At 44.2% G+C, this 27,958-nt stretch overlaps 1 protein-coding gene across 1 annotated transcript in view; it reads left to right on the top strand.

Moving 5' to 3' along the window:
* The window catches only part of LOC120052611 (transforming growth factor beta receptor type 3-like), a 132,149-nt gene that overhangs the window by 46,543 nt on the left and 57,648 nt on the right, over nucleotides 1–27,958 (top strand). Inside the window, exon 3 of the mRNA XM_038999622.1 lies at nucleotides 4,468–4,655. Coding sequence (XP_038855550.1) covers nucleotides 4,468–4,655 — 188 coding nt within the window. The remainder of the gene's footprint in view (nucleotides 1–4,467; nucleotides 4,656–27,958) is intronic.

The raw sequence follows: 27,958 nt of genomic DNA, 5'->3' as shown, positions 1-27,958 counted from the left end.
TCCAGTCTTCTGATCTGACCCGCTGTGTCATATCTCAATAATCCAGCACCCAGCATTAATGACTTATTCTCCTAACCAAAATCTGAGATAAATATTTTGCTGTTACGGTAGATATCGCAGATTGAATATCACTTCTTACTGTCAGATATCACTGGATCTGCTGGGCTTAGGTCTTGGAGGAGTCTGCTGTCTGTTTAGTGAATTGTCTTGTGGACACTCTGGTTCGGGGTTGTTTTTCACGTGGAGTGAACAACCACTTCTCTCATTCTTCTCTGTGGGCGTTTGTTCGGCCTGGCCAGCCAGAGCGGCTAGCAGCTGCTGGACAGGAGCGATAGAGGGAGAGATAGAGAGAGGTACAGACAGTGATAGAGAGAGAGGTACAGACAGTGATAGAGAGAGAGAGGTACAGACAGTGATAGAGAGAGAGGTACAGACAGTGATAGAGAGAGAGGTACAGACAGTGATAGAGAGAGAGGTACAGACAGTGATAGAGAGAGAGGTACAGACAGTGATAGAGAGAGAGGTACAGACAGTGATAGAGAGAGAGGTACAGACAGTGATAGAGAGAGAGGTACAGACAGTGATAGAGAGAGAGAGGTACAGACAGTGATAGAGAGAGAGAGGTACAGACAGTGATAGAGAGAGAGAGGTACAGACAGTGATAGAGAGAGAGAGGTACAGACAGTGATAGAGAGAGAGAAGTACAGACAGTGATAGAGAGAGAGAAGTACAGACAGTGATAGAGAGAGAGAAGTACAGACAGTGATAGAGAGAGAGAAGTACAGACAGTGATAGAGAGAGAGAAGTACAGACAGTGATAGAGAGAGAGAAGTACAGACAGTGATAGAGAGAGAGAAGTACAGACAGTGATAGAGAGAGAGAAGTACAGACAGTGATAGAGAGAGAGAAGTACAGACAGTGATAGAGAGAGAGAAGTACAGACAGTGATAGAGAGAGAGGTACAGACAGTGAGAGAGAGAGAGAGAGGTACAGACAGTGATACAGGGAGAGAGAAGGAGGTATAGACAGGGGGAGAGGGATCAGACAAGGTGACAGAAGACAAAGCTGTGGCAAGGCCACAAGTCCGCCCCCCCCCCCCCCCCCCCCCCCCCCCCGTGGAGGCACCAAACTGTGATGACCATACCAGATGTGCAGGATTAGACTCCAGTTGGTTTCAGCTACACAGAAAAATATAAATAATACCAGGATATTATGGCTATAATAGAGGATTTTTGTGTAAGTACATGTCTATTAAAGTTCCTGTGTGTAAATATATATAGTAAACTAAGTTCCCGCTTGTCAATGTCCAAAATACATAATTGTTTAATAATGTTGTAAATATGGCTGGCCATAGATGAATATGTAATACACAAATAATCAGAGCTGCTTTCTGAGTTTGTATCTCTTTGTCTTCGTTGTACACTTAGTTTTGGGGGAAACGATGCTCGTATTGTTGCTCTATTGCATCTTGGCCAAAACCATTGAGTCCTGATATGATTTTTAACAAGATACCCTGGATCTCCAAAACATTATTCTATGGGATGGAAACACTGTCTTTGTTTATTACCCACAGCTGCATTTGTGTTTAGGGTTATAAAACAAATGCTTGGTTTCCTTCAATTATTGTCCAAGTCTTCTGGATTCTTTTCTTCCAGTACACTGTATTGTCTCAGTATAGCCCTTTTTTCCATGAAGTTAAATAAAGAAACAACATCACTGCCCAACAAGTACCGTAATCTCTTGGCCGTCTTCCAAAAAGGACAATTTTCTGTCTGGCTGATGGGGTGGTTGTTATTCCACTGTGTGGTGTGGTGTGGGGGAAAAAGTGAGTTTAAGTGCTGTGAGATGAGGACTGAAAGGGTGAAGGTTGATGACTTTGGTGCGAGACCGGTGTGTACTCCTAGGGGAGGAGAAGGGGGTAAGGAGAGGTGGGGGGTGGGGGACAGACACAGAGAGGAAGGTACGCATGTCTCAGGCTTTGTGCGGATAACATGTGCAGTGTGTGTGTGTTTGTGTGTACAGTACTGCAAAAACAATAGCTGCACTCAGAGAGAAACCTTCCTCTAGCAACCCACTGTTGTGGTACAGTATTTATGTCAGAGACAGAGGAGTTTTAAAGTTATCTCCTCTGTCTTTAACTTCTCTTTAATTATTTACAAATGTTCCCCACTGATTGCCATCGGCAACCATAGCGATTTTATCGTGCAGTGTTTGAAATGTGAGCAGGCCTTGCGCTGGCTGGCGCAAGGCGAGTCTGTAGGGCGTTCAGGCAGAGTAAAAGTGTAGGGACTGACCTACAGGAGGAAAGCCTGGCCACAACCAGTCCCCTGAGACACAGTTTCTCTAATGGAAACGGCCTGTCCAACGCCTTGCACAAAACCTCAGGGCTGTCTTTGTGTGTATGTGTGTGTGTGTGTTCTAAGTAGGTAAAATCAGTCAAAAGTAGTGCACTATATAGGGCAGGGAGTTAGAATAATAGAATACACAAGGTGCAATTTAGAAATGTGGTTGTGCATCAGCAGTCACTTAATTAGCTCATGTCAGCAATTTGTATTTAGATTGGTAAGTTAGTCTAGCGGCCAGCTATCTAAACTTGTAGTAATCATGGTCGAATTACCGATCGGGGTGGGGCCCATTGATCATCAATTATCATATTAAAAACTGCAAACAGGGTGGAGGCAAAAATGTGGGCTCCCGAGTGGCGCAGCGGTCTAAGGCACTGCATCTCAGTGCTGGAGGCGTCACTACAGACCCTGGTTTGATTCCAGGCGGTATCACAACCGGCCGTGATTGGGAGTCCACATACGGCGGCGCACAATTGGCCTAGCGTCTTCCGGGTTAGGGTTTGGCCGGGGTAGGCCGTCATTGTAAATAAGAATTTGTTCTTAACTGACTTGCCTAGTTAAATAAAAATATTACAGGAAATTAGCTGTAAAACTGCAGATTTTTCTCTCCGCCCCATGCCAAAATGTGTAGAATTGCAGGAAATTAACTTAGATTTTTTTTAAATCTTCTCTTTGCTGTTATGAGGGTGGCCGCTAAAATGTTTTACTCGCAAGGTGGGGTTGGGGTTTCACCACGCTGGGACTTAGCTCTGCATGCCTGACAGCGCTCGTTAGTCCTACTGTTCCTCTCCACATGACAGCCATGGATGGATGGACGGACACAGGGAGAGGAAAGGGGCAGATGGCCTTATTGTTGGACCACTGCCCTCAGGAAATTAGTCTATCTATGGCAGTCCGAGATTTAGATGTAGCCTATTTATTATAATTGACTTTGGCTACCTTCAGTTTTTAGTAATTATACCTCACAATGTTACCTGAACCACCTATTAGGCTAATCATTGTGGAGTGAAATGAAAACAAGAATACAAAAGCGAGATTCTGATCCATAGAGAGAAATTTATCCCACCGCCTTTTTTTTTTACTTTCGAGGAAGTGTTGTTAACAAGTTGTGCTCGTTATGGTCAATTACATGATCCCTGCTATAGTCCATCCGTTCTTGTTATCCTCCAATTCCAAGGTCACCAGTCTTTTCAGTGCTGCAGGGCACGCGCGCGCACACACACACACACACACACACACACACACACACACACACACACACTGTAGACCAATCTGACAGGCTTCTCGCTTCAGACCCTCACAGGGACACCTCCAGTGCCAGCTCTCCACAGCAACTTCTATAATTGACCCCCCAGTCATAACGGCTAATTATGGGTTGTCCAGAGCCAAGAGCACTACACTGTGAAGTCTGGTCCACCTCCTGTAGTGATTAGAGAATTAAGAGAAGGCCCGATTTGGACAATTTTAAGGGAAAAGAGAAAGAAATTAAAGTGACATAAAGGGGATTATAATTGGGGGGCTCTTTTGGGTCATCTTGATTATAGGTCTGACACCGTAACAGCCTGTAGAAGCTTAGCTAGACACTGCTTTGTTCAGAGGCACGGCCAGTCTGTGTTAGTGGCCTGTTGAGGGTCAGAAAGCATGGTGCTGCTCTTTGTTGAGAAGCCAGTCTGCTGTGTAGTGGGCTGTGGACTGGAGAGAATGGCCTACTTTGAGAAGTAGTGAGCTTTGTGCCCGGACAATGTGCGCGGGCAGTCTTATTTTGCTACGCCCAATGTAGATAATGATTATGCCACTCATTATGGTTGCATGCGGACATTCCTTTATTTGCCCTCATCATTCATAAAAGAGCAGCTGATTCATACACTCTAATTATGAACAGTCTATAAATTGTTTCCATAGCCTCCGTATAAAGTGTTCTCCAGTTCGTTGGACCGAAGCTGCAGTGTGGAAAACTTGCCTCTTGTGTTTGTTGGCTTTTTTTCTTTCGAACTTCAGTTGATGTTAAAGTGTACGTGTTTCTTTTCATGCAGATTCTCTAGCTACACGCTGGTGATCTTGGATTCTTGAAAAACAATTGCATGAGTTGGCACTCATCTCCTTTTTATTTTCTGCCCCACAGGCCCGTTGTCACGCAGCCCGTGTGAGCTGCTGCCAGTCGGCGTAGGCCACCCGGTGCAGGCCCTGCTAAAGAGTTTCACGGCCCTGTCAGGCTGTGCCTCCCGCGGCACAACAGGACTACCTCAAGAGGTCCACATCATCAACCTGAGGGGCCACGGTCCTCAGAGGCCAGACCACAAGACTACAGAGGTCAGATACTTGTATATAATGTAACCACCTATATACAATACAATGTATAACAATATGCTGTATATAATATGACGGACCAGAGGACACACCTGCAGAGGTCAGTCACCCACCTGGCTGAGCTAACCCAGAACAGCCACACCTGGTCCAGGGAGTCATATACATATACTGTAGTCTCACGCTATCCTCACCTGTGTATACTGTTATAACTGTAACCCAAAGTGCACACCTCTGTCAGACAGCTAAACATCCAACGTGCATCCCAGCATGCTGTTTCTACCGTAACATTAACACGGATGTCAACAAAAACACTGGTGTCATTTTGAGTTTAGTGGCCTCAGCAGGTGAGCACATGCAAAAAAAATAAACGTCACCTCGTCTTGTTTATCTCGATCCGTATCGTTCCATGGGCAGTATGCCATCCTAAGAAAGTAGACAGCAGTGTGGGTTGGCATTCAGGTTTAAAGAACCAAGTCTGTTAAGTTAGGCTAACTCAAGAGGTGTGTCGTTTCTGGTTTACTTTATCATTGGTCAGCAGCTGCTCTGCTCACATTCAGTCAGAAGATCACAACATGTTATTAACACGAGAAGGAAGAAATAGAAATAGAAAAGATAGTGGACACCCTCCGCTTCTCAAATTGTACTCGTTCCAAGAATAACAGCAGCTTTAACTGAGGATGTTTACATAGTACTTTACTTCTCATCTGTATATACTGTATTCTATTCTACTATATTTTAGTCAATGCTACTCCGACATTGCTCGTCCTAATATTTATATATATCTTAATTTCATTATTTTACTTTTAGATTTGTTTGTATTGTTGTGAATTGTTAGATACTACTGCACTGTTGGAGCTAGGAAAACAAGCATTTCGCTACACCCGCCATAACATCTGCTAAATATGTGTATGTGACCAATAACATTTTACATTTGATTTGATTTGGATGGAGGTGGTGGTGGGGGTTTGTAGAGTCTTTGTTTAAACTCGCTTGCACAAGGGTGGAGTGTGCAGAAGAATCTGTGTTGCTCAGTGTAGGGGAGATTTTACAATACACAGTAGTTACAGTTGATGTCAGAAGTTTACATACACCTTAGCCAAATACATTTAAACTCAGTTTTTCACAATTCCTGACATTTAATCCTAGTAAAAATTCCCTGTCTTAGGTCAGTTAGGATCACCACTTTATTTAAAAAATGTGAAATGTCAGAATTGTGAAGTGCACCAGTCTTTCCTGGAGCAAAACACCCCCACAACATGATGCTGCCACCCCCGTGCTTCACGGTTGGGATGGTGTTCTTCGGCTTGCAAACCTCCCCCTTTTTCCTCCAAACATAACGATGGTCATTATGGCCAAACAGTTCTATTTTTGTTTCATCAGACCAGAGGACATTTCTCCAAAAAGTACGATCTTTATCCCCATATGCAGTTGCGGACCGTAGTCTGGCTTTTTTATGCCAGTTTTGGAATGGCTTCTTCCTTGCTGAGCGGCCTTTCAGGTTATGTCGATATAGGACTTGTTTTGCTGTAGATATAGATACGTTTGTACCTGTTTTCTCCAGCATCTTCACAAGGTCCTTTGCTGTTGTTCTGGGATTGATTTGCACTTTTCGCACCAAAGTACGTTCATCTCTAGAAGACAGAGCGCGTCTCCTTCCTGAGCGGTATGACGGCTGCGTGGTCCCATGGTGTTTATACTTGCGTACTATTGTTTGTACAGATGAACGTGGTACCTTCCGGCGTTTGGAAATTGATCCCAAGGATGAACCAGACTTGTGGAGGTCTACAATTTTTTTCTGAGGTCTTGGCTGATTTTCTTTTGATTTTCCCATGCTGTCAAGCAAAGAGGCACTGAGTTTGAAGGTAGGCCTTGAAATACATCCACAGGTACACCTCCAATTGACTCAAATTATGTCAATTAGCTTATCAGAAGCCATGACACATTTTCTGGAATTTTCCAAGCTGTTTAAAGGCACAGTTAACTTAGTGTATGTAAACTTCTGACCCACTGGAATTGTGATACAGTGAAATAATCTGTCTGTAAACAATTGTTGGGAAAATTACTTGTGTCATGCACAAAGTAGATGTCCTAACCGACTTGCCAAAACTACAGTTTGTTAACAAGACAATTGTGGATTTGTTGAAAACGAGTTTTAATGACTCCAACCTAAGTGTATGTAAACTTCCGACTTCAACTGTAGGTGTTATCAGCTGCATAAATTTTATACTGTGTTTGTATGTCGCTGTTAATAGGAGTTTGAATGCTTGACCCAGAGTGATGTTAGACACGAGAGAGCCCTACATTACCTTTCTGGTTATTGATGCATCAGAGAGCTGGGTGGGTCATGTTCGATAAGGCAAATGTTTCAACACCGTAAACAAGTGTTTTTTTTATTGGACAGGTAGTACCTCCGTGTTTCACATCGTGTTCTTCTTTTTTTGTGCCTGTTGAACACTTCCCAGGCATTGGTTATCAGTGTAAAGATGGATGGCTCTTCTGTCTCTCACCACCATGCACCCAGGCCTCTTATCCCTGTGAGCTGCTCCTTCCATGGTGCTGTCAGATACAGTAGAGAACACTCTATCTGGTACATCTATCCACTGCCCTCTTCTGCCCCCATTGTAATCAGGGGCCCAGCAAATGGCGTCCGTTCCTTCCCCCCTGGTGCCGACAGGAAGCCGAAGAAAGGCTTGTTGGCCAAAGCAACGCAGCAGAAGATTGTAAACATCTCTGGGAGATCAGATTGTTGTTGTAGGGCTGCACCGCTGCGTCCCAAATGACACCCTATTCCCCAAAAAAGTGCACTACTTTTTTTGTGCACTATATAGGGAATATGGTGCCATTTGGGACACAGGCATTGTTGTTGAAGGGCTCGGCAACATCAATAAAACTAAATCAGAGAAAATGTTATCTCCCCCAGCTATCTCGATGGCTGTGTTTCAACGAACCCCTTACTTAGCCTCTGCACCTTCTCACACTGTTGCCAGACAGAAAAGAAGCCTGTCATCACATTCTTTTATGGCTCTTAAAATGAGGATCCAAAATGATATCCACGCATTTTCAAGAAGGGCTAAGCGGTAAATACTTGAGGAGATGAGTATACATGTTTAATAACAGTTGAACAAGACACTCCTTAGCTCTCCCGATCCTAAGAGTTGTAGTGTGCGTACCTCTGTGCCTATAAGCATGAACCCATCTACCCTTCTCTCTTTCAGGACTTATTGCTATTGAATGACAAGGCTCCCCTCTGTTTTCATTCACCTTTGCTCGACTATAAGTCTATCTCTCTGTAGCCTGCGGACTGAAGGATGTGCTTGTGCTGTGTCAGGATAAGTATCCCCACTCCTTCAGTCATGGTAGTGTGAAAAGCAGCCTGCCCTGGGGATTTTACTGCTGAGGTAGGCAGACCTAAATGTTGCCACGGCCAGATGCATAGACAAGAACAGGAGCTGGGTGTCAGGCTGGGTGTGTTATGTTGAGTCAGCATGGTAAATAAAGACACCACTCTTGTGATTCTATCATAACACGTTAGTGTTAATACTGTATTGCATAGATAGGACTTGCACTGTGACCTATTCTCCCAAAGGAGCAATGAGCCTAAGTACTGTAAGTAAGTAGTATAGATAGGACTAGAAATAAGTATTAAATATCTAGTAAGTAGTATAGATAGGAGATGGGATAGTAAGTCATATTTGAGATGTGTTAAGGTCTGTTATTACACTCTTTACATTATTGTCCCAAGTGGGAATGGGCATTGCGATTTTGTACTAAAGCCATCTCTGCTTCTACTGAGCACTGTTTAAATGGCCGCTACTAGTGATTGAATGACTACTACAGTAATGTTTATGTAACTGAAGTAGCTAAACCTTTTGGAATGAAACCTTGTGATAGAATATCATTTAGATTTTGTGATTAATTAGCTTCATCAAGTCGTACTGCCTTTATGGTGAAAACAGACTGTAAAGAACAAGCTTGAGGTCAAATAATTAAAAGTTTCCATTGAAACGTATCAACACATTTCCCAATAAGGATCAAGAGCGATGTTCAACAATAGAATACCATAGTATAAACACAATGTTATTGAACACATTGAAGTAATTGTTACACTGAAAAGGAATGTATGCAGCAAAGTGAAGTCTGCATGATGCCATACCTGTCATTACTCCAAATCCGTGGCTTTCAGATAATTATTTTTGGCCACCCGTAAGAGTAAATGTAATCCCTTCTCATCATGTTAAGTTTGTATAATTCAAGTTTCCTATATTTTTTCCCCCGTTACATATTCTAATATAAAATTCATATTATTATTTACATAGCCCAACATTGAGATACAATTTTGGCATATGCATGATTTACATAACCCAACATTGGGATGGATGTGCATGGGCTCGTAAGAAATTAATGCACTTGTGTAAGCCTCATTAAAGCAACAATTTTTTTTTGTCAGTGTTCAACCTTAACATGTGCTAACTATACAACAGAACAGATGAACCAGAATGACATGTACTTTCACGGGTGGCCAAAATAACTATCTGAAAGCCACGCCCCTACTAAGCCCTGTCTCTAGTCTTCTGAGTGCAATAACCCAGCATCAATAACCCAGCACCTAGGAGCAATAACCCAGCAGTTTTTAAAGAAAACAACTCAAGTAAGTGACCCAATGCCTGCAACCCAGCAGTTGGGTCAACAAACCAACAAAGAGCAGCAACATATACTTGTGTCAGGAGAGATTATGAAGTGTGGCAGAGATATTCCTACAACCCCCCAATCTGCATGAGGTTGTGTCTACAGTGGCTGGCAGATAAGATTGTTCCACTCACCGCTTACCAGCGCATTCCACCCTCTCAGGTATTTGTTGGTCTTTGATATCTCCTGCCCAATTATTGGGCCTCTTTGATTTGAGGTAGAGATTGGGGAAAAGTGGGACAAAGGCCAGAGAGGGCCCTTTGACGTTCACTACAGTTTCTACATCTGGGATCTTTCTGGTCTGGAGACTGATACACAACCAGAGACATAATGGGGAAACCAAGGATGTGTCCAAAATTGCACCGAACTCCCTATATACAGTAGTGCACTGCTTTTGAACAGAGCTAGGCTCTGGTCAAAAGTAGTGCACTGTGTTGGGAAAAGGGTGCAGTTTGGGACTCCAAGGCCTCTCTTTCTCACTCTGCAGTGTTGAGGTGGTGCTCTTGACGCTGAGCAATGAGGATACCCCATGAGAGTTTAGCTGTCTAATGTCCTGCAATTATTTTCTCTTTAGAGACCTCTCCTGCTTGGTGTCACCACCCAAATAATGACGTATTTTACTGTCAACTAATTCTGCTTGGGAGGTACAGAGCCCACCAAACCCATAGTCCAAGCACACACATTCCTTATGTCAACATTTGAGTGGGCTTGTTTTGCTAGTGAAATTCTCAGACGTAATATATCTAATGTAATTTTCTTTGTCATCTTGGCCAGTGTTAATGTTTTTGTGACTTTGTCATTTGTTAATCTTCCTTCTGCATTAGCTGGACTGTACATCAGACTAATAGATGGTACTTTATATAAGTGATGTCTTCCACTGAGGGAGAGAAAAGGGGACATGTTCAAATGTCATGGGAAATGCTTGTCCTTGTCATCGTTGCAAAGAGTGTATTTCATTTAATGAGTTTCATTTCACATCGTTAAGACCCACATGAAAAGAAATGCTATAGTGTTTACTATGGTAGGAATACTACAGTAATTAATGTAGCGTTTTTGCAGACTGTATTATTTACTGAAGTCTTTTTGATTTATTATCTTTGACATAGAAATGTTGGGGGAGGGGGGGGTCTACTGAAGAAATACTCAAATGTAAATTCATTACATGTTCAAATTTCAAATTAAATACAATTTAGTTGAACTTCAAAATAATAAACAATTCAAACAATAAATAACCAATCCAACTTAAGTTAATCAAATCAAAAGTAAAACTAACAGTTACCAAAAAACAAATGCATTCTTTCAAATAACATGAAAGAATCATCAGTCCATCAATTTGTCAGTCAGTCATGGTTGGTCTGGTGGAGTGTTTGACCTTGTGTTAGTGTTGTTCGGGGAGGGATGAAGGAGGCAGTTGTGGTTGGTCAGTGCTGTGTCCAGGGTTGGTGCTGGTGTTGGGGCTGTGTCCAGGGTTGGTGCTGATGTTGGGGCAGGGTTGGAAATCGTGCTGGTACCAGGGCTGGAAAACCAGAGGTTGGTGCTGGTTCTAGAACTGTGGGTCTGGGAGAAAAACAGGAACTGGGACTGGTGCTGGCTCAGGATCTGTAGAGGGGAGGAAAAACAACCCGAAGAGCAAGCAAACACGCAAGGAAGCCTTAGACCCAGGGGTCAGCGATGGCACACCCCTGTGGTCCGCTCGCTCCTTGTGAAGGTCTGATGGTGTTGGATGGTTCTGGGCTGGTTCTATATACAGTACCAGTCAAAAGTTTGGACACACCTACTCATTCCAGGGTTTTTCTTTATTTTTGCTATTTTTGTGAATAGTGAAGACATCAAAACTATGAAATCATCAAGATCATGTAGTAACCAAAAAAGACCGAACTTTCTACATGTGTTGTATATTCACAATATATGGTCTGTACTTGGCATGTACGTTTCTCACTTACGGGTGGAAAAAATTGGGGTATGGGGCAGGGTATACGCAAATGAGCGTATACCCCGTGTGGCTCAGTTGGTAGAGCATGGCGCTTGCAACGCCAGGGTTGTGGGTTCGATTCCCACGGGGGGCCAGTACAAAAAAAAAGTATGAATGTATGTACTTGTAAGTCGCTCTGGAGCGTCTGCTAAATGACTTAAATGTAAATGTAAATGAAATGCTGAAGTTAAAAAAAGTTGTTTTTGCGGACATTTCTGTAGTATTTAATATAGTGTTTTTTTGTGGATAATACTGTAGTATTTACTATAGTATTCTACAGTATACAACACAATTCTGTACCAAGTACTACAAATGATCAAGGGATAATACAGTGTGTAGTATAGTATTCTACAGTATATAGTATTCTACAGTTCTATAGTAGGTACTGTAGGATTCAATAGTAAACTGTGGTCTTTTTTTATGTGGGTGAATATTGCAGTTTGTTTTGGGTCAGTTCCAAGATGTGTCCCAATTCTTTGCTCAACAACTCATGTATGGATGATGATGATTCGCACACTCCGTTCTGCTGTTGAAGAATTGCTGGGCTACTTACCGGGATAGAACAGAACGTGCTGAATTGCTCTAGAATTCTAGGGTGGTGGATTGTGGAAGAGCCTAGGCATAAATCCTGTTGTCCCTGGTCAACCCCTCTATCCCCACCCTCCACCCACCCCTCCTGACCCTGTCCTTGGCTGCAGAAGGCCACTCCGTCTCAGGCAGAGAGAGATAGAGATAAGTTGGCCCTGCACCGGTTCTGCCTGTGACCGTTGGGGGGTATTTCTGTGGAGATAAGCGTTGTAACGAACTAAGGACACCTGGCAGCCTGCCGTTTGGCTCATAGACAACAATCCTTTTCCTTGACATTATAACGGCTGGCCTTCCTACCTAAGACGGGGGCGCAGATGTGTCCATCTGTACCTTCAGTAGTCTCAGTTTGTGTCCCAAATGGCAGCCCTATGGACCCTGCTCAAAAGTAGTGCACTATTACTGGGGGTTAGGGTGCCATTTGGGATGCAGTTTCTGTCTCTGTCTTGCCTTCCATCCTCGCTTGTCCTTCAGTCATAATCCACTGTGTTTTATGCCATGTTCACATGCTAGTCAGAACTAGGGAACGGTGAAATTTCCGACTTGCTGATTTGTTGCTAATTGGTTGTAGTTATACACGTGCAAGTCGAACATTTTGAGTTTCCTAGTTCCGACTAGCACGTGAATTCGGCATTATGCCCAGGCAGGGCCCAGAGTTTGGTTTCACTGGCTGCCCATGACATGTACACAAGCTGTGCATGACACGTACACAAGCTGCCCATGATCATGACCTTCAGTGGCAGATGGAGGAGATACTCGGACACATAAACATTTCACTGGACAACTGGTTGACTAATTCTGCCTAGTCTGTCTCCGCTTCTGTTACCAACATCAAATTGCAATCATGCATCTACTGTCTCCTTGAGTTAAGATGGCTTGCTGGCCTCCGTATTGAGACGAACACGAGGGAAAGTTTGCTGATACCGACACTCAAATACATTTCATTCAGTCCTTTCAGGAGGCATGCACATTCATCACCCTCCACTCTACGTAATGAGGCTTTTCCTCTGTTTGCTTTGGAGTGTATTTCGGATGCTTGTTGTTGTCAGAGTCAGCACAGAGGTGGCTGGTCAGTCAGGGCAGGCAGTGATTATGGAGAGTTGTTTTTCCGGGTTTCTTCTCTGCCTCTCGTGATGGGAGAGGAAGTGGCGTCTTGGCCGCAGAACGGACTGTGTGTGTGTGTTTTGATGTTTAGAGAGTGGATTGGCCTGGCCTGCAGCACAAGCAGGGGTCTTGTGGCCTGCTCCGGCTGAAACGCTCTTCTCTGACTGGGCTGTTTGGGCTCAGGGGCCGATGTGGAACATGTCGTTTTCTGTTTTGAACTGACTGTACAGCAGCCAGGGTCAGTCAAGTACACAGATATGTCCACGTACAGAGCTCCCTGTAAACCCAACTTCCACCCAGTAGTAACACCTTGTATGTACAGACAGTGCACCTCCAAGGTCCACTGTCTACACAGGGGTATTGATGGACCATAAGATCCGTATAAATCCATGATCTTCCATACAGTCAAGCCTATTTGTAAATAGTGTTCCTCGAAAATGCTTCTTCTAATTGGACATTGAGTATAGGTTCAAGATATTAATGTAAATAGGTTTAGTTGCATGAGTCTCTCTAGTTACCAGGATGTGCTCCATGATATCTCCATCCTGATATCCATGCAGAGACATGCATCTGGTTCCCATGGTTACAAGGATGGGCTTAGAGGAAACAGGACAAAAAGCAGGAAGAGGAACAGGACGTACACACACACATACAGTGATTTCGGAAAGTGTTCAGACCTGTGCAGCAACGCTCCCCATCCAACATGACAGAGGTTGAGAGGATCTGCAGAAAAGAATGGGAGAAACTCCCCAAATACAGGTGTGCCAAGCTTGTGGCATCATACCCAAGAAGACTCGATGCTGAAATCGCTGCCAAAGGTGCTTCAACAAAGTACTGAGTAGGGTCTGAATACTTATGTAAATGTAATATTTTATTTTTTTATTCTAATAACCTGTTTTTGCTTTGCCATTATGGGGTATTGTTTGTAGATTATTGAGGGGGGAAAACTATTTAATCAATTTTAGAATAAGGCTGTAATGTAACAAAATGTGGAAAAAGTCAAGGGGTCTGAATACTTTCCGAAGGCACTGTATACCCCCCCCCCACACACACACACACACACACCAGCTGCATTCTGTCAGGCCTACTCTATATCTTCTCCACATCTACGCGTGAAACCCTCAAACGTTTTTTTGAGTTCCTCTACGTTTTCACTCCAGAAGTGAGAGAAATGAATAGTTTCCTGCCATGCTCCCAGTGAACCCATTCTGTATGGGCATAAACCAGTCAGAGGTTGCATCCCAAATAGCACACTACTTCCTGTATGGTGCACTACTTGGGCTTTGGTCAAAAGTAGTGCACTATGTAGGGAATAGAGTGCCATTTGGGATACAGTCAGGGGGTCTGGGCCCTTATCCTTCCAATAACAGAGAGAAATGCACAGCTGCACTTGCCTGCTTCACAATACATTGCCTCCTGGCTGCTGTCCAATACTGCACAGATAAATTGGCAAATTAAGTGATACAGAACACCTCGGTGGTGACTGCATGCGGGTATGACTCTGACAGTGATAAGCTCACATTTTTACTTCTGTCTCACTGTTCAAACAATAACAAAACATTTCTGATGGAACACAACACCAGCTCTGGTCAATTACTGCACTATGGCTTGGAGGAAAACCAATCGATTGACACTTACTGTACCTACAACGAAACCAAGTACTGAAATATATCACGCATTTTGTGAAACTTTTGTGAATTAGAATTGCTGTTGTCCTTCTGTCTGGACAGTGCTGAGCTGAAATATTCACCTTTCTTCATTGACTTATTGATGAATAGAATCGTAGCAGGACTTCTCTCTGTAACCAAAGACATCAAGGCACACATCTCCTGCTTTAGAAATTCTAGATCAAAGAAGCTACAGTACTTACTGTATGTCTCTGAGCAAAGAAAGAAAGAGAGAACGAGCGAGAGAGAGAGAGATAGGGGGGAGCTGGCTGTATTTGATGAGACTTCAGAAGGACTGACTGATGCTCCTGGCTTGAGCTTCCTTCAGATCGAGATCGGATGGACTGAGCCATAAAACTTTGCCCCATCACTCAAGAGAATGTTGGTATATTTTGTAAAGAAAGCGCCCAATCAGCTCACAGATCACACATCCTAGCCTGCTTCTTCAATCATCACTAAGCCTGCTTTTTCAATCATCACCACCTTCAACAAAGAACTGGCTGTAATATGTGACAATCTGTTTTTCTCTCCATCAAATGGCAGTGTTTTCTTTTGACTCTGGGTCAGTGGGCTATAATTTGTAATCCTTTAGTTCCAGGTTTAACGGCCACTATAGCTTTTATGTACTAAACAGCTATGATGTCATCAGTCTATGTTGACCAACCGGGATCAAAGTATCAGATCAAAGCTCTCCCTCCCTCCCTCCCTCCCTCCCTCCCTCCCTCCCTCCCTCCCTCCCTCGTGTTTGAGGGTATGTCTCAGTGAGGTAGCAGAGACAAGCCAGCGGACTGGAAAGGCACTAGCCTAGAATAGGGGGAACAAAGCGCTCATTCTCCACCAGCAGATCCCTGATAAGACCTGTAAGTACCAGGTTGCGGCTGTGTGCACAGCAGTGCGGGAGGGGAATACTGGTCTCAGATAAGGGACATCATTATTTTGTGGCACATTTGCACAAGATTAGATGCACCACTTCTAATGTTAATAAGTATCACAGAGTCATAGAGAGCAAGAGAATAGGGAGGAAAAGAGGGGAACAGTAAACTGTATTACCAGACTTGCCATGTGCTCATATTTCAGCCAGGTCTTAAACCCCTAGGATTGTGTTGCTACTTACCTTTTTCTGGATGGGGTTTGACCCATAGGTGTAAAAGTTGTTTCTCTTTAGCGCTCATTGGAAGTCTACATTTCTACTGTTGCCACGAGCCTTTGTGAACATGTTTTGGTGTCAGGTTTTAACGTTTCTCCATGTGTTCTTTCATGAACTACCGTAAAACTTAAATGAAACGGTCTCAAATAGCCGCCCATCCCTTTTAATAGCCGGGCATTGGCACACATTTCAGCAAATAAACACCTGTTTCGAATAAACGGCGGGTCTAAATAAATTGTTTTACGAATGAACTTTAGTGATACCAAGATCACATGGTAAGGTTAAGTTTGTTAAAACAGGGAAAAAATGCAGTTAAGCATAAAAGATTTGACGGTTAGGTTTAGGCATCAATTTCACCTGGGGGACGTGGACAAATGTTAAATCTTGCGTGAGATCTTGCGAAATCGGTGATGTATGGTAGGCAACCTTTGCACTTCTGATCCGACTGCAATGGATTTGGTCATACTGGTTACAATAAACAGTGTGGTAGTTTTTTTAACATTGTATTGAGCAAAAACTGTGTGCATTAAGGAAATAGATGCCTGTGTCACGTTCCTGACCTGTTTTCTGTTAGTTTTGTATGTGTTAGTTGGTCAGGACGTGAGTTTGGGTGGGCAGTCTATGTTTTGTGTTTCTATGTTGGTTTAATGGGTACCTGATATGGTTCTCAATTAGAGGCAGGTGGTTTTCATCTCCTCTGATTGAGAATCATATTAAGGTAGGTGGTGTCACATTGTTTGTTTGTGGGTGGTTGTCTCCTGTGTCAGTGTCTGTATGTTACGCCACACGGGACTGTTTCGGTATCGTTCGTTCGTTCGTTTTGTATGTAGTCTGTTTCCTGTTCATGCGTTCTTCACGTTATATGTAAGTTCGTGTCCAGGTCTGTCTACATCGTTTATTTGTTTTGTAGTTTATCAAGTGTATTTCGTTTCGTCTTCGTCTTGTTTAATAAATCATTATGAATTCACACCCCGCTGCACTTTGGTCCAATCCTTGCTACTCCTCTTCGGATGAAGAGAAGGAGGAAGCCCGTTACAGCCTGGCTCAAATAGAATCCCGTCTCTAATAAACAAAGCGAATACACGCTATTAATTTAAGTTTAAGAGGAAATGTCAAAGTGGCTTTCACACCTCTATCTCCATCTCTGCCACCAACACATCCACTGCTAACGCAGTGAGGGGCATCGTGGGAAATATCATGCTGGCATTTCCTCGAGGTGGTGTTTCCCATGTCGCTGGCGTCTGTTACACAAAAATAAGCACAGATACTTTCTGAAAAACAAACGTCATTCTGTCGTAGCAGCAGAGAGATAAACAGTAGAGGTCTGAGCGAAGCTCCTTGCCCTAGTGTAGGGCTGTGTCCCAAATGGCACCCTTTCCCCTATTTAGGTCACACAATTTGTCCAGGCCCTTTCAAAAGTAGTGCACTGTATAGGGAATAGAGTGCCATTTGGGATGTAATTCCATGTCTGGGTCTGGCCATATGATTGGCTGATAGGGCTGAAAATAAACAGTCAGGGAGAGGGCCCGGCCAGCAGTATATATCTCTCTGTCTCTCACACAGGCCATCTTTGTCTAATCAACTTACCAGAGGCAAACATCAAACGAGACGCTCTTGGCCGCGGATCAGCGTGAGGCTGAGCAGATGATTGTTTTATCAGGTGGAATTCTCCGATAGCTGCTCGGAGCTCTGCCTGGAGGGTGACTGGCAGTACAGCCCCCCAGTCACAGTTTCTAAAGGAAAGGAGTATAACAGCTCCTGAGGCACTAACAGTCGATCGCAGAGACAATCCTAAGGGCAAGAGACAGGTCAAGCTACATACTGTACTGTGCATGAACACAATTCCAGCATTACTCTCTCTCTCTCTCTAGTAACAGAGTTATTAGAGAACACATTCTAACAAGGAGACAATTCCATTCAAATCAAATGTTATTTGTCACATGAGCCAAATACAACAGGTGTAGTAGACCTTACTGTAAAATGCTTACTTACAAGCCCTTAACCAACAATGCAGTTATAAGAAAATAGAGTTTAGAAAATATTTACTAAATAAACTAAAGGGGAAAAAAGCAGCACAATAAAATAATAACAAGGCTATATACATGGGGTACCGGTACTGAATCAGTGTGCGGGGGTGCAGGTTAGTCGAGGTAATTTGTACATGTAGGTAGGGGTAATGTGACTATGCATAGATAATAAACAGCGAGTAACAGCAGTGTAAAAACAAAGGGGGGTCAATGCAAACAGTCCGGGTGGCCTTTTGATTAATTGTTCAACAGTCTTATGGATTGTGGGTAGAAGCTGTTAAGGAGCCTTTTGGACCTAGACTTGACGCTCCGGTACCGCTTGCCGTGCGTTAGCAGAGAGAACAGTCTATGACCTGGGTGACTCGAGTCTTTGACAATTTTTTGGGGCCTTCCATTCCAGACAGGTTCTCTTGGAATAGGGTTCGGGTAGTAGCCGAGAACAACATTCCTCTAGTCATCTGCCTGGTAATAACCCAGCAGCGATGGGAGCCAACTATCACCAGAGTCTGATGTCAAAACAAGCACTGACACAGCTATCTCTTCAAACATATCTCCTCCTGGGTGTCCTGACAGTGTGTTTATGCTGAGCACACATATTATAGACGTATGGTTCATTTGAATCGTGCAGACTGACACCCTATAATCTGAAGGATCCTTTAACATGTTGAATGGATATGTAGTTATGTGATGCCACATCTAGACTTGCTGTCCCCAGGCGGCTCTGTAGGCTTACTGTACGTGACGTGAATGTATTCGGCGATGGAGGCGGGGAGTTGTGAGGACTGCGTCCGCTTAAACTCATCTGGAAAAGATTTGGGTCTGCTTCGTTCTCGCTCCTTGAGGCGGTGTTGTGCTCCTCTGCATCCCTGCAGCCCACTTTATCAGACCCTGATTACTATCATCCTATGAAGCCGTATCTGCCCCTGACGTCTTATCTGCCTGCTGTGTTCTGCTGGGCCCATTTGAGGTGTGTGTGTCTCGGTGGGTGTGTGTGTCTCTGTGTGTGACCTGGAGTTGGAGGTTGGAGGCAGACTGATTAGCATCAGGTGCAGTGGAGAGGCTCCCCATCGGCCCTCAGATCAGCAGGGTGAAGGCCGGTGGGGCCCGCGATAAGAGCAGTCAACAGGTTCCCTTCTTCCCCTCTGTCTGAGCAGTGATCCAAAAAGAACCATGATACAGACAACACACACACACACACACACACACACACACACACACACACACACACACACACACACACACACACACACACACACACACACACACACACACACACACACACCTATATCTGATGAAGCTAGATCTTAATGTTCATGGGATAAGTTCCAGGCAGTGCAAGGCTTTTCCAACAGCCTTGACTTTTCAGTGCTCGGGTAGTACTGTCTCTCTGCTGTAGACGAGTGATGTTTGTGTTGCTGAGCATCCTGTGTTGAGCATGCAGGGACATGTTTCCCCAGGCCTAAGTATAGAATATGGCAAGTCACCCTTTGGTTATTTCGACAGTATATCAACCCAGCTACAAAGGGCTGCTTGTATTGAAAGGCATTATCCATTATTACAGGCAGCTGCTCCAGCCAACTCTATTTCTGTTATGATAAAGTGTCTGCTGCGTTCATGCTGAAAGTAATTGCCCGTTATTATTATTTGCAGAGGGAGGGAGAATGTTTTGATAGATTACTCTTACTAGCTGGCTAATTGAAGGATGTTTTGAGTTAGCTCTGAGTCACTGAGGACTTTTAGGCTCATAATGAGTTCTGTCAATGAAGGAAACGCCCTGGTCCTGGTTCCTGCTGCCGGGCTACTGAGGGCTAGAGGTGTGTGCGCGCGGGTCTAGGTGTGTACGCGTGCACATGTGTGTAATGGTGTCAGGTCTGACTGACTGGATGGAGGTGTAAAGAGAGAGGTCTCTGACAGCTGTGTTCTACTGCTGGGCTAAAGACAGTTTCATAACAGGAGGCTGTACATACATTGGTTATGGAAGTATCATTATCTACTATGCTGATGTATTGATGAATGTTTGGTCGTGAAACATCATTTAAGGGTCATGAAATTGCATTCAGAATGCTCGACGCAGGCGGCTGGCCGAATGCCTTGAATCATCCTGTAGTTATTACTGTCTGGCAGAGAAGAATGTCTCGCTTGGAATATGTTTTCGACATACCTTAATCGACAGACATAGTTCTTGTTTATTGCAATTGCATCATCCTCCCTTTGCGTATTGTTTTGGTAATTTACGTAAAAATCTGTTAAGATTGCATACAGTAATGATTCATTAACTGAGATAGTTTTGTATTTAATGGAATGGTATTTTCCTTGTTTACGTACATATGCTCTGACCAGTCACGGTATGCCATCTGGGACTGGCCTGGCGGGCCGAGGCTGGCAACAGCTGTCGTCTGGTGATTGTTGTGTGAGGGGTTTGATTTCAGCGTAACGTGATAGGTCCAGACAAGCCTCCCTCCACAGTCCTGTCCGCACCTCCCTCCCTCTCCGTCCCTGGCCAGTCACTAGCATGTCTGTGTCTCAAATGGCAGCCTATTCCCATCCCTATATAGTGGACAGGGCCCTGGTCAAAAGTAGTGCACTATACAGGGAATAGGGTTCTATTTGGGACTGTAATGGACCCAGGACACACAAATCCCTGGACCAGGCTCCCCATCATCAATCAGGCCGGGCTTCCTGGCTCCTGCTGGGACTCTCAGAGCCTCTCTACAGGGGTATATGGAGGTGCCTGGCAGCCTCCATGTGCATCCCAAATGGCACCCTATTCCCTATTTAGTGCACTACTTTTGACCAGGACCCATTGGGTTCTAGTCAAAAGTAGTACACTATATAGGGAATAGATTACCATTTGGGACGCACACTCCGTGTGTACTTCGGGGCAGGGCAACGCCACCTGATCCCAGCCTACTGAACAGGTGTGCAACTGGGCCGTAGGGGCTTTGATCCCAGGGGCCTCTGGTCATCTGGTCCTCCTGTCTTCACTCCCTGGCTGGGCCATGCCTGCTGAGACCCCTGGTTTCAGACACACTTTGCAGCCTCCCTGGGCCCTGCCTGCTGTGATATGGTCTAAATCACATTAATCACATTATCACAAACTGAGGACTATAGAATGCAGAGTATAGACAATCCCAACGCTGGACAGTGTTTGTGTCGGTCTATCTGCTACCACGGCAATGGGCCAGATGGAACACGGATGGAAGGCATCTCAGTCTCTCTGTGGGCAGATAGAGACACGCAGCAGCTGCTGCTCAGCTCGCCTCTGTACTCTACACATCTGACTGGTAGAAGTATGTGAGGGGATGGGGAGTTGGCGCTGGGAGTGTGGACTGGGACTGGGAGTGGGAGTGTGGACTGGGAGTGCAGTGGGAAAGTGGCTGTTGGTTCCAGTTCTTCCACATCTGATAGATTGGTATCACATTATCTCCCGCTGGTTGTTCAGTTTAGCTTCCCACATTGGTAAGTGTGAAAGATCATGGATTGATGCTGTCCTCCGTTGATCTATAATGTCTGGACGTTGACTGGCTAAATGGTCTCAAGGTGGACATTGAGAAGCATATTCTCCAGGTATTTCTACATGAGTGACCCTCCCATCGGCGCATTCAGTCTGACATTAGAGAGGGTATCACGACACTGTTAATGTGATTATATTGGACTCTCCTGCACTAATTTCTCTTAACCTCTGCCATTTTGTCTCCCCGCAACTGTGTTTATGCCTTATTGCCTTTGCTTTTCTGGTGACTCACTTGTTTTGGAATTGTTTCTGTCTGGTGCTAAAATTCCATAACTTTTACAGATCTCTCTCGGTCTCTCTGTCTCCGTCCGTCTGTCTGAATGTCTGTCTCTCTCTCTTCTCTCTCTCTCTCTCTCTCTCTCTCTCTCTACCCCCCCCCCTCTGTTCAAAGCCAAGGCCCCTGAAGCCAGCAGAATGAGAGCAGGTATGATTGTTTCTGGGTTGCCTTGCGTTCGGTTATTCTCCCAGGAGGGATGGAGATGATTTTTCCAGAGTCTGGACAGAGGGGGAGGCTTAAGTAGACTAGATGCTCATCTAAGATTTTCCACGAGGACAAACATGAAGAAAGGAGTGAGAGGAAAAAAAGGTAGAGAAAGCTGTGGGAGACTTGTGGGGCTTTCGCCTCGCTTGTTGTGTGACTGTGTATGTGTGGAGCATCTGCCAGACTTGTGTGTGTGTGTGTGACTGTGTGTGGAGCGTCTCTGAGCCAAGCCCCCTTGGAGATAAGCGTACTGTAATTTCTTCCATTCGTCTCTCTCCGAGTTCTTTTTTTTATTATGATTATTGCAGCACTTTTATGGCCCATACCGCTAAACACTCTCATTTTCTCTCCTCCCTTCTCCTCCTCCTCTCTTCTACAGGGTCTTAGATCTGTGGGAGACTGTGATCAGGAGGCTTTCAAGCCATGCATCTACTCTCTCTAGGACTATTCTCTCAGCTGTGTCTCACACTCCTCTGGCCTAAAAATGTGTCAAAGGGATACAACTGTCCACTTTGACTATCAACAGCCTGTCACAGACAGTGGATACACATTTTACTTTTTCCTGGATAGCTCTGTTGAGGCATAAACCAGAGTGTTTTAGAGATGGTCAATGGGGGAGATGATGGTGTAAGGAGACTGGGTCTGGCAAGGTGGGGTGTGTGTGTGTGTGTGTGTGTGTGTGTGTGTGTGTGTGTGTGTGTGCGCTTCATATCATGTCTCAGTGACAGCATGAAAAAACCCAGAAGGAGAGAGAAAGTGTGTGGGAGTGTATGATTGATGCAACTGAATAACTTTCTGTCTGTCCAATGCTGTAGTTTGGTCTGGTTCAATGGAGTTTCTGTTGTCTGAGCTAACAGTTCTGCTTAAGCGATTTACCGGCTACTTTAAAGACGTTGTCTGCCTCATAACAGAGTCTGAAGAATTTAATCATTGTTTATGTTTAACTGTGGTTAACCTTGGAATATATCAACCATTACATCTTAAGAGCCTATCCGTTAATGTAACAGACCATATAAACATGGCAAAAGGTTTTCTTCAGAAGATCAGTATCTGAGGTTTGAACTATGCAGAGCCGTGAACAAACAACTTGTTTGTACGTACATGCTCTGAACATTTTCTTGGCTCTCGTATACAACTGAAATGTCATGAAACTCCCAGACACAACGCGCATTCATGTGTTCATTGACGCTCCCTGTACTGTGATTTGAAATGTGCTGTCGCCAGTTGCAACTTAAAAAACAAGAAGTCCTTCCCTCTTTTTGACATCTGAACCTGCCTTGACTGATTGAGTTAGGATTGATTTATGGCCAGTAAATGTTAATAATATGACACTGACAGAACTCCTTGTGGGTGATTTACAAGCTCTGTCCATTCACACACAGGAAGCGCTTAATATGATTAGCCTGGGAATAAAGTTAAAGCTAGACGGAATGAAGACAGATAGAGATAAAGGAGAGAGAGAGATGAAGTGAAGGAAGGTTTAACAAACTGACAAGTTAAACTATAGTTCCCCCCCTCTTTCCCTGTATCAGTATCCCTCAAAACTAGATATGTACTGTATGTCACTTGAACAGGTATCCATCGGATAACTTCTCAGAGTGTATTTACCCCCAACAGTGGAGGCTGCCGAGGGGAGGACGGCTCATTAAAATGGCTGGACCGGAGTTAAAATAATGGCATCAAACGCATGGAAACGATGTGTTTGATCTATTTGATACTATTCCACTAATTCCGCTCCAGCCATTACCACGAGCCCATCCTCCCCAATGAAGGTGACACCAACCTCCTGTGACGCCCAGGTAACCTTGCACAGCACATACACAGTTGAAGTCAGAAGTTTACATACACCTTAGCCAAATACATTTAAACTCCGTTTTTCACAATTCCTGACATTTAATCCTAGTAAAAATTCCCTGGCTTAGGTCAGTTAGGATCACCACTTTATTTTAAGAATGTGAAATGTCAGAATAATAGTAGAGAGAATAGTTTTTTCCAGCTTTTATTTCTTTCATCACAATCCCAGTGGGTCAGAAGTTTACATACACTCAATTAGTATTTGGTAGCATTGCTTTTAAATTGTTTAACTTGGGTCAAACGTTTCAGATAGCCTTCCAGAAGCTTTCCACAATACGTTGGGTAAATTTTGGCCCATTCCTCCTGACAGAGCTGGTGTAACTGAGACAGATTTGTAGTTCTCCTTGCTCGCACATGCTTTTTCATTTCTTCCCACAAATTCTATGGGATTGAGGTCAGGGCTTTGTGATGGCCACTCCAATACCTTGACTTTGTTGTCCTTAATTGCCACAACTTTGGAAGTATGCTTGTGGTCATTGTCCATTTGGAAGACCCATTTGCGACCAAACTTCCTGACTGATGTCTTGAGATGTTGCTTCAATGTATCCACATCATTTTCCTTTTTCATGAAGCCATCTATTTTGTGAAGTGCACCAGTCCCTCCTGCAGCAAAGCACTGCCACAACATGATGCTGCCACCCCTGTGCTTCACAGTTAGGATGGTGTTCTTCGGCTTGCAAGCTTCCCCCTTTTTCCTCCAAACATAACAATGGTCATTATGGCCAAACAGTTCTATTTATGTTTCATCAGACCAGAGGACATTTCTCCAAAAAGTATGATCTTTGTCCCCATGTGCAGTTGCAAACCGTAGTCTGGCTTTTTTATGGAAGTTTTGGAGCAGTGGCCTCTTCCTTGCTGAGAGGCCTTTCAGGTTATGTTGATATAGGACTCGTTTTACTGTGGATATGGATACTTTTGTACCTGTTTCCTCCAGCATCTTCACAAGGTCCTTTGCTGTTGTTCTGGGATTGATTTGCACTGTTCGCACCAAAGTACGTTCATCTCTAGGAAACAGAACGCGTCTCCTTCCTGAGCGGTGACGGCTGCGTGGTCCAATGGTGTTTATACTTGCATACTATTGTTTGTACAGATGAATGTGGTATCTTCAGGCGTTTGGAAATTGCTCGTTTTACTGTGGATATAGATACTTTTGTACCTGTTTCCTCCAGCATCTTCGGAGGTGCTGGAGACCTCCGGAGGTCTCCAGGTAAAGAGGCACTGAGTTTGAAGGTAGGCCTTGAAATACATCCACAGGTACACCTCCAATTGACTCAAATTATGTCAATTAGCCAATCAGAAAAGCCATGACACCATTTTCTGGAATTTTCCACGCTGTTTAAAGGCACAGTCAACTTAGTTTATGTAAACTTCTGACCCACTGGAATTGTGATAGGGTGAATTATAAGTGAAATAATCTGTCTGTAAACAATTGTTGGGAAAATTACTTGTGTCATACACAAAGTAAGATGTCCTAACAAACTTGCCAAAACTACAGTTTGTTAACAAGACATTTGTGGAGTGGTTGAAAAACGAGTTTTAATGACTCCAGCCTAAGTGTATGTAAACTTCCGACTTCAACTGTACCTGTAAGCCTGGGATATCAACGATTCAAAGTTTGCCTGAGTGGGAGTGACCATACAATTCCGTGGGAGTAACCTACTGAGTAAAGTATTTGTCATCAATTAATTTTTGCGACTCACACGACTGTGAGGCGTGGGAAAAAGGGTTAGGGTGAAATGATTGGTTGGTAGATTAAGCCGATTAATGTATTGGCTAATGAAGTCCAAGTTTGACGCTTTGGTGAACCAAAGGTCTTTCCACATTTGCGCAGAAGTGTCTGCGAACAAGACACCTTTTCTGCAGTCAAATGACCAAATCACCCATAATGATCTCATGGGTGGAATGTTATTAATATTTCTCATAATTTCATAGTTAATAAACATATATTTCTTTTAAATGCTGAAAGCCCTGTGTTTCTATGGCAAACTGTTTTGTCATATTTCAGTCTTTTGTGATGTATATAAAATGTAATATTGGGATGCAAACACTGTCTGACCATGATTTATCCCACTGCAGTAAAAGGTTAACTCCCAGGTAACAGAACACCTCTTCCAATCTGATAGTGGAGCTTAGCTCATAAAACATTGATTGTGATAAAGTTGTGGCCTATTTATCAAACAGCTGATGGGGGGCTGAATTTTAACATGTCTAAAGCAGGGTCTGGTTTCAGTGAGGCCTTCAGGCCTCTAAATCACCAGGATAGATTTGGTCTTGGGGGCCCAGCCTAGGCCAGCAGTGCAGGGCAACAACACACGTCCCAACAGTGGGAGTTCACTGGAGTTCTCCTCTCCCCGTCACTGACAGACGGCGAGAATACAATTTAATGACGGTCTGGAAGCCATAGCTGAAGCCTTAGCTCACGCACGCACGCACACACACATCAAGGAGAAGGGAAGACATAGCTCGCTCATAGCTCCACACTGTGGAGTTGTGGGTAACAGAGGCTTGCTCTGTTGCTCGTAAAAATGTTTTTTCCTCAGCGCTCCTAACAAAGCCTCCAGTGTGTGAGCGTTCAGATAGCAGCGTCCAGAGAGAGACCACATATTAGAGCTGAGTTACTGCCTTCCCCGGCGATTCATAGCTCCCGGTCATACAGGCTCATTGAGATTATCAGTACAGTTAGTGTATATAAACAAAAAAAATAAAAAGACAACCATCCGTAACATTATAGCTCTGTAATTGTGCAGGAACAGTCAACAGAGTGGTCCTGCAATGTTTTGATAACATTGATACCACAAAAATAGCCGCCGTAAAGAAAAAGCTCTGCTATTTGCCGAGTGAAGCAGCTGTGTGAAATGAAAGGGGCTGGTGGTTTTAATGCACTGTAGTTGACCCTACGCTGACTCGTACATTTTATACTGTGGGTTCCTCCCCTTAGCTCTGTAAAGGTTCCGGTTCCTAATTCCTGTGTGTTTCGCAGTGCTGTGTTGCTCCCACACCTGGTGGAAGTGGCTCCAATCATAGCAATGCTAATGACAACAACCGCAAGTTGATATCATTTGTAAATGGCACAGTAATGTCACTATTCCTGCAATTATCAAGTTGCAGTTGTTGACATAGGCGTTTATGACATGCTTATGTACTGCTTATGAATGTGCTACAGTGCATTTGGAAAGTATTCAGACCCCTTGACTTTTTCCACATTTTGTTACGTTACAGCCTTATTCTAAAATTGATTAAATAGGTTTTTCCTTCATCAATCTACACACAATACCCCATGATGACAATGCAAAAACAGGTTTTTAGAATTCTTTGCCAATGTATATGGGGGGAAAATGGCACATTTACGTAAGTATTCAGACCCTTTACTCAGTACTTTGTTGGAGCATCTTTGGCAGCGATTACAGCCTTGAGTCTTCTTGGGTATGATGCTAAAAGCTCTGTCAAGTTGGATGGGGAGCATCGCTGCAGAGCAATTTTCAGGTCTCCAGAGGTGTTCGATCAGGTTCGAGACTTGTCCGAAAGGCACTCCTGCATTGTCTTGGCTGTGTGCTAAGGGTCGTTGTCCTGTTGGAAGGTAAACTTTCGCCCCAGTCGGAGGTCCTGAGTGCTCTGGAGCAGGTTTTCATCAAGGATCTCTCTGAACTTTGCTCCGTTCATTTTTGCCTCGATCCTGACTAGTCTCCCAGTCCCTGCCGCTGAAAAACATCCCCACAGCATGATGCTGCCACCACCATGCTTCACCGTAGGGATGGTGCCAGGTTTCCTCCAGATGTGACGCTTGGCATTCAGGCTTGGTTTCAGCAGACCAGAGAATCTTGTTTCTCATGGTCTGAGATTCCTTTAGGTGCCTTTTGGCAAACTCCAAGCAGGCTGTTATGTGCCTTTTACTGAGGAGTGGCTTCCGTCTGGCCACTCTAACACAAAGGCCTGATCGGTGGAGTGCTGCAGAGATGGTTGTCCTTGTCCTTCTGTAAGGTTCTCACATCTCCACAGAGGAACTCTGAAGCTCTGTCAGAGTGACCATCAGGTTCTTGGTCACCTCCCTGACCAAGGCCCTTCTCTCCCGATTGCTCAGTTTGGCCAAGCGACCAGCTCTAGGAAGAGTCTTGGTGGTTCCAAACGTATTCCATTTAAGAATGATGGAGGCCACTGTGTTCTTGGGGACCTTCAATGCTGCAGACATTTTTTGGTACCCTTCCCCAGATCTGTGCCTCAACACAATCCTGTCTCGGAGCTCTACTGACAATTCCTCCGACCTCATGGCTT

The sequence above is a fragment of the Salvelinus namaycush genome, chromosome 8 (genome assembly GCF_016432855.1).
Source record: "Salvelinus namaycush isolate Seneca chromosome 8, SaNama_1.0, whole genome shotgun sequence".
In the NCBI taxonomy this organism is placed as follows: Eukaryota; Metazoa; Chordata; class Actinopteri; order Salmoniformes; family Salmonidae; genus Salvelinus; species Salvelinus namaycush.
Note: the sequence above shows the minus strand (reverse complement) of the source record. Positions and strands in the feature narration are given on the sequence as shown.